The sequence below is a fragment of the Antennarius striatus genome, chromosome 13 (genome assembly GCF_040054535.1).
Source record: "Antennarius striatus isolate MH-2024 chromosome 13, ASM4005453v1, whole genome shotgun sequence".
Classification (NCBI taxonomy): Eukaryota; Metazoa; Chordata; class Actinopteri; order Lophiiformes; family Antennariidae; genus Antennarius; species Antennarius striatus.
In genome coordinates, this window is record NC_090788.1 from 257,501 (window position 1) to 265,000 (window position 7,500).

Genomic DNA, 7,500 nt, shown 5'->3' on the forward strand with positions numbered 1-7,500 from the left:
AAACTCTCAGCTGTGATTGGCTTGGATTCAACATGTGGGAGTGGCCTGATGCCCTGTGGGCGGAGCCTGAACACCGTTCGTCTGAGACGGCTAACAGTCTGGTCAGGGTTTGCCGTCAGACGGCCCCCCGGGGCCCCGCCCCCCTAGAGGCAGATGTTGTTGCTGATGGGGCAGGTGGAGCCGGTGCCGGCGCGTGACAGGAACAGCCTCCCGTTGCTGCACACACACACCTCGTACACAGTCTGGCGGGGGCCGGCCGACGAGCTGGACGACGCCTTCCCCTCTGGGAGACGCATCAGACGGATCCGCCGTGCGTCCAGGGAGATCTGTGGGGAGGGGACAGTCAGGAAGACCAGAACAACCCCACCAGACAAAGTCACGCCCCGACCCCACTGGCTGGGGTCAGGCTAACAGTTCAGGCTAATGGTTCAGGCTAAGGGGTCAGGCTAACAGTTCAGGCTAATGGTTCAGGCTAATGTTCAGGCTAACAGTTCAGGCTAACGAGTCAGGCTAATGTTCAGGCTAACAGTTCAGGCAACTGAACAGTTAGCTGAAACTGGGTGACAGTGACAGTAGCTCCACCCACCTCGCCGTCCTTGGACTCCAGGCGGAGCTCGTTCCTGCAGATGGCCTGGATGTCCCCCGCCTCCGCCAGGATCTGGATCCCTTTGGGGGCCTCCATCAGCAGGGAGCGTGTGGGCGACTCCAGCCTGGAGCAGGGGGCGGAGCCAATGAGTCATCAATCATTCAAACAGGAAACAGGAGCAGAGGGGCGGAGCCAATGAGTCATCCATCATTCAAACAGGAAACAAGAGACAGGAAACAGGAAGGAAGGAGAGAGGAAACCAGACACAGACGTATCCATGGGGTTTGTAGTCCATGGGGTTTGTAGTCCATGGGGTTTGTAGTCCATGGGGTTTGTAGTCCATGGGGTTTGTAGTTTCATTGGACCTTCCTGTGACCTTTGCCCTCCGGTGACTCCAAACAGGAAGTGGCTGACCTCCTGATGGATCACGTTTCTGTTCTCTGATCCTCCGTAAACTTTCTTCTTGTTGCTTCATGTTTATTCGTTATCGCCGCTCCGAGTTGGGGGGGCATCAATCACCGCCCCCACCCCGGGCCCCCCGACTGCCGTAAAGGCGTCGATATGAGGACGCATCCCGTTGACAAGGCATTAGCGATAATATGACGTGTGTGTGTGTGTGTGTGTGTGTGTGTGTGTGTGTGTGTGTGTGTGTGTGTGTGTGTGTGTGATTAGATTTCAGCACCTCCCCTCAATATTTCATTCCCTATTGGCTGGCTGTCACCAAAGACGCAACAACCGAGGGGGGTGTCCCGTGGGAGCAGGCGGCGCCCCCCATCACAGGACGTCTTCTCTACACTCGCGTCAGAACCTCTTCCTCCTCTCTGCTCGTCATCCTCGTCTGTCCTTTCACTTTACATCAAAGCGTCGCTCCGTCCAATGGGGAGGGAGATTCTCCATAAGGAGGAGCATCAGGGCAGGGCCACTGCGGGACGGCTGCTGGGGGGCCGGGGATGAGGACAGGGGGGTGTGGATTGAGGGGGCTTCAGAGTGTCGGACGGACGTTTCTCTCTGATGATGACGACTTGTTTTTGAAAGATGAAAAATGTAAACATAAAAAGCCGTCACCCTCAGACGACCCCCGCTGTATCCGCCGCAGCGGGTCACGGGGAGCCGGGGCCTATCCCAGCTGGCACAGGGCCTGAGGCGGGGGACACTCCGGGCATGACGCCAGTGCACCGCGGAGCCACACACAAAGACACCAACCACGCACACACACACTCCTACAGGCAATTGGGACCGGCCAATCAGCCTGAAGCACATGTTTCTGGAGGGGGGAGGAAGCCGGAGAACCCAGAGAGAACCCACGCAGACACGGGGAGAGCATGAGAACTCCTCGCAGAGCGGGACTCGAACCCGGGTCCGCCGTGTTGTGAGGCGACAGCGCTACCCACTGCGCCACCGCGTCGCCCCGAATAAAATGTAAAGATAAATAGAGATATAAACAAATGTAAAACAAGTTCAGGAAAACTTTTCATCTGATGTTTGTTTGTTGCATCACAACGGATCTGAAGAGTCAGGGGCCGATCATCAATCAGGGGCCGATCATCAATCAGGGGCCGATCATCAATCAGGGGCCGATCATCAATCAGGGGCCGATCATCAATCAGGGGCCGATCATCAATCAGGGGCCGATCATCAATCAGGGACCGATCATCAATCAGGGGCCGATCATCAATCAGGGGCCGATCATCAATCAGGGGCCGATCATCAATCAGGGGCCGATCATCAATCAGGGACCGATCATCAATCAGGGGCCGATCATCAATCAGGGGCCGATCATCAATCAGGGGCCGATCATCAATCAGGGGCCGATCATCAATCAGGGGCCGATCATCAATCAGGGACCGATCATCAATCAGGGGCCGATCATCAATCAGGGACCGATCATCAATCAGGGACCGATCATCAATCAGGGGCCGATCATCAATCAGGGACCGATCATCAATCAGGGACCAGTCATCAATCAGGGATTGACACGCCCTTTGGAGTAACCAGGTGAGTTTGGTTTCCTTCTCTTCACACCTGTCTGGCAGCGTTTGTGTCTCTGCTGTGATTGGCTGTCGTCAGACCTGACAGGACAGGTGGGTAGGAGGGGGAGGTGGCCCAATCCTGGTCCAGGCTCCGCCCTCAGAATGATAACCTCATGTTCCTGTTCCTGCTGATGTCATGTTTGTGTACAATCGGTCGGATTTATGATGGATGTATGATGGATGTATGATGGATTTATGATGGATGTGTGATGGATGTATGATGGATGTATGATGGATGTATGATGGATGTATGATGGATTTATGATGGATGTATGATGGATTTATGATGGATGTATGATGGATTTATGATGGATGTATGATGGATGTATGATGGATGTACGACTCACCTGAGCTCTTTGAAAGGCTCCGCCCTCACGTGGGGCGTCTCCACCGATTTGCTGAATGTGGCTCCTTCAGCGCCTGAAACCACAGAACACACCATCAGGTGTGTGTGTGTGTGTGTGTGTGTGTGTGTGTGTGTGTGTGTGTGTGTGTGTGTCTGTGTGTGTGTGTGTGTGTGTGTGTGTATGTGTGTGTGTGTCGGATCAATACAGATAATCTCTGAGACTCCAGCGATCTATAGCGGGCCAATCAGGAGGGACCCGGGTCACATGGGACAGCCAGGCGTTTCCAGACAACCGTGTTCGTTCGTCACCAAGGAATCAGAAGCTAACTGTTAGCTTGGCGCTAACCAGACCCCCTGCTGGGGACAAGACCACGCCACCTAGTGTTAGACGTGTTTCACGGGTTAGACGTGTTAGACGTGTTTCACGGGTTAGACGTGTTAGACGTGTTTCACGGGTTAGACGTGTTAGACGTGTTTCACGGGTTAGACGTGTTAGACGTGTTTCACGGGTTAGACGTGTTAGACGTGTTTCACGGGTTAGACGTGTTAGACGTGTTTCACGGGTTAGACGTGTTAGACGTGTTTCACGGGTTAGACGGGTTAGACGTGTTTCACGAGGGAGGGAGGAGCCCCCCCCAGACAGACCGGTGTGTTCTGGGTCTTTGTAGCGGGGGCTGCAGGTGTGCATCAGTGACTCGTGTCATCCCTCTATGTGCCCAGAAGTGCTGAGTCAGCAGAGCGACGGGGGGGGGGCAGTGAGGGAGGCAGTGAGGGAGGGGGGGCAGTGAGGGGGGGCGGCCCCACAGACACTCTCACAAAGCTGCTGACAGCAGATTCACACGCTGCTCACCATGACAACCGCTTCACCATGACAACCGCTGAGTGACGAGCTGTCATCCAATACACAGCAGGAGGTTCAGCCCCGCCCCCATCCACTGGGCGGGGTTAGGCAAAAGGGGAGGGGTTAGCAGTAGAGGGAGAACTGTCTGTCTGACAGGAAAAGCTTAGAAGATGAACACGCTAGCAGCAGTTAGCTGCTGTTAGCATCAGTTAGCTGCTGTTAGCATCAGTTAGCTGCTGTTAGCATCAGTTAGCTGCTGTTAGCATCAGTTAGCAGCAGCTAGCAGCAGTTAGCTGCTGTTAGCATCAGGTAGCACACAGGAGAAGAAGAGCTCCAGAAAATATTCATCCATAATCCATCCGTCATCCATCTATCATCCATCGTCCATCCATCATCCATCCATCCATCCATCATCCATCCATCCATCATCCATCCATCCATCCATCCATCATCCATCCATCCATCCATCCATCTATCATCCATTCATCATCCATCCATCATCCATCATCCATCTATCATCCATCGTCCATCCATCATCCATCCATCCATCCATCATCCATCCATCCATCATCCATCCATCCATCCATCCATCATCCATCCATCCATCCATCCATCCATCATCCATCCATCCATCCATCCATCCATCCATCCATCCATCTATCATCCATCCATCATCCATCCATCCATCCATCCATCCATCCATCCATCCATCCATCTATCATCCATCCATCCGTCATCCATCCCTCATTTTGTTTCTTTTTCTTCCCTCTCTGATTTGCCCCCCCTGCTCTTCATGTTGCCTTTCTTCATCAGTCTACCCCCCCCTCTATTGTCGTTGGCTCAGATCAATCCCCCCCCGGTCGGATGAATCCGTGTTCAGACGCTGATGAAGATTCTCTTTATGGTGAGTCATGTCAGCAGGTGAGTGGTGCTGATAAGGGGGGGGGGGGGGCAGGGAGGAGGAGGGTTGAATAAGGGGGGGTAGTAGAGGGGGTGAGTGGGGTAAGGGGGTGTGGGGGGGTTGTTGAATCAGAGAAGCGCCTGCAGTCAGGCAAGTAAATAAAAGCAGAAACCAGCAGGAAGATTAAGAGTCTTTAAAAAGCCCAGAAGATAAGATTCCCAGTTATTCTGTTTACCAGAGCTGCTGGTGGCAAGGAATTATGGGTAATACGAAGCGGCGCAGAGATATTACAATTCTGTGTTGGGGGGGGGTGGGGGGGGCTCCAGCTGCTAAATAAAAGCCTGAAGCAGAGAAACGCATTCATGAAGCTGTTTGCATGTTTCACCGCATGGGTTCATCCTGGGGCTGCTAATGGTACGCTAAAGCTATGCTATGCTAATGTATGCTAATTCTAATGATCATGTGATCAGCCACTGGAGGGTGATGATGTCATCACGTATTGATCGCCTCTGATCCGCCGTGACTCGTGCTGGAGCGGAACAGGGGCTGATGGGAGTTTTACCTGAGACAGATTGATCAGCTGTCTGATCAATACTCCAGAGCCGGTCGGAGTCAAGAGGGTCGGCTCCACGCCGGTAACCATAGCAACCCCCTCCTGAACCCCTTCCAGCTGTCGTCAGGTCACATGGTGTCAGAAGCTCACAGGATTGGCTGGGACTGAAACACTTCCTGAATGCCTTTCAAAATAAAAGAGCGCTAACGTTCCCCACTCTGAAGCTCATGCTGACTCTGGGAGAACGACAGCTGGAGGGGGTTCAGGAGGGGGTTGCTATGGTTACCGGCGTGGAGCCGACCCTCTTGACTCCGACCGGCTCTGGAGTTTTGATCAGACAGCTGATCAATCTGTCTCAGGTAAAACTCCCATCAGCCCCTGTTCCGCTCCAGCACGAGTCACGGCGGATCAGAGGCGATCAATACGTGATGACATCATCACCCTCCAGCCATCGATCGATTGGATCGCGGGCCGTTCACGGCGTCTCATTTACTGTTATTGATTGTGTACATGCTCCGTTCCAGCGCCGCCACAGTTAAAGCGCCGCTCGTTAGGGTAAATTCACTCCAGCAGGGGGGCAACTGGGAGGGGGGGCAGAGCGGGGGGGCATTTTTCTTTATAATGGAATTTTTGAATAGTGCCAGAGTGACACAGGGAAGAAGAGTGAAACAGTCCAGGTTCACACAGTGAAACAGTCCAGGTTCACACGGTGAAACAGTCCAGGTTCACACGGTGAAACAGTCCAGGTTCACACGGTGAAACAGTCCAGGTTCACACGGTGAAACAGTCCAGGTTCACACGGTGAAACAGTCCAGGTTCACACAGTGAAACAGTCCAGGTTCACACAGTGAAACAGTCCAGGTTCACACGGTGAAACAGTCCAGGTTTACACAGTGAAACAGTCCAGGTTCACACGGTGAAACAGTCCAGGTTTACACAGTGAAACAGTCCAGGTTCACACGGTGAAACAGTCCAGGTTCACACAGTGAAACAGTCCAGGTTTACACAGTGAAACAGTCCAGGTTCACACGGTGAAACAGTCCAGGTTCACACAGTGAAACAGTCCAGGTTCACACAGTGAAACAGTCCAGGTTCACACCTGAAACAGTCCAGGTTCACACCTGAAACAGTCCAGGTTCACACAGTGAAACAGTCCAGGTTCACACAGTGAAACAGTCCAGGTTCACACAGTGAAACAGTCCAGGTTCACACGGTGAAACAGTCCAGGTTCACACGGTGAAACAGTCCAGGTTCACACGGTGAAACAGTCCAGGTTCACACGGTGAAACAGTCCAGGTTCACACGGTGAAACAGTCCAGGTTCACACAGTGAAACAGTCCAGGTTCACACGGTGAAACAGTCCAGGTTTACACAGTGAAACAGTCCAGGTTCACACGGTGAAACAGTCCAGGTTTACACAGTGAAACAGTCCAGGTTCACACGGTGAAACAGTCCAGGTTTACACAGTGAAACAGTCCAGGTTCACACGGTGAAACAGTCCAGGTTCACACAGTGAAACAGTCCAGGTTCACACAGTGAAACAGTCCAGGTTCACACCTGAAACAGTCCAGGTTCACACCTGAAACAGTCCAGGTTCACACAGTGAAACAGTCCAGGTTCACACAGTGAAACAGTCCAGGTTCACACAGTGAAACAGTCCAGGTTCACACGGTGAAACAGTCCAGGTTCACACAGTGAAACAGTCCAGGTTCAAACAGTGAAACAGTCCAGGTTCACACAGTGAAACAGTCCAGGTTCACACAGTGAAACAATCCAGGTTCACATAGTGAAACAGTCCAGGTTCACACGGTGAAACAGTCCAGGTTCACACAGTGAAACAGTCCAGGTTCACACAGTGAAACAATCCAGGTTCACACAGTGAAACAGTCCAGGTTCACACGGTGAAACAGTCCAGGTTTACACAGTGAAACAGTCCAGGTTCACACGGTGAAACAGTCCAGGTTCACACGGTGAAACAGTCCAGGTTTACACGGTGAAACAGTCCAGGTTCACACGGTGAAACAGTCCAGGTTCACACAGTGAAACAGTCCAGGTTCACACAGTGAAACAGTCCAGGTTCACACAGTGAAACAGTCCAGGTTCACACAGTGAAACAGTCCAGGTTCACACGGTGAAACAGTCCAGGTTCACACGGTGAAACAGTCCAGGTTCACACAGTGAAACAGTCCAGGTTCACACAGTGAAACAGTCCAGGTTCACACAGTGAAACAGTCCAGGTTCAC

General features: G+C 52.6%; 1 protein-coding gene across 2 annotated transcripts in view; it reads right to left on the reverse strand.

The window, feature by feature from the left end:
- sgcd (sarcoglycan, delta (dystrophin-associated glycoprotein)) overlaps positions 1–7,500 on the reverse strand; it is a 36,443-nt gene that overhangs the window by 181 nt on the left and 28,762 nt on the right. For both annotated transcript variants that reach the window (XM_068332107.1, XM_068332106.1), the window contains exons 6-8: positions 2,964–3,036; positions 587–710; positions 1–326 (exon numbers count right to left, since the gene is read on the reverse strand). The exon at positions 1–326 is cut by the window's left edge. In XM_068332107.1, the coding sequence (XP_068188208.1) occupies positions 144–326; positions 587–710; positions 2,964–3,036 (380 nt within the window). In that variant the 3' untranslated portion in view covers positions 1–143. The remainder of the gene's footprint in view (positions 327–586; positions 711–2,963; positions 3,037–7,500) is intronic.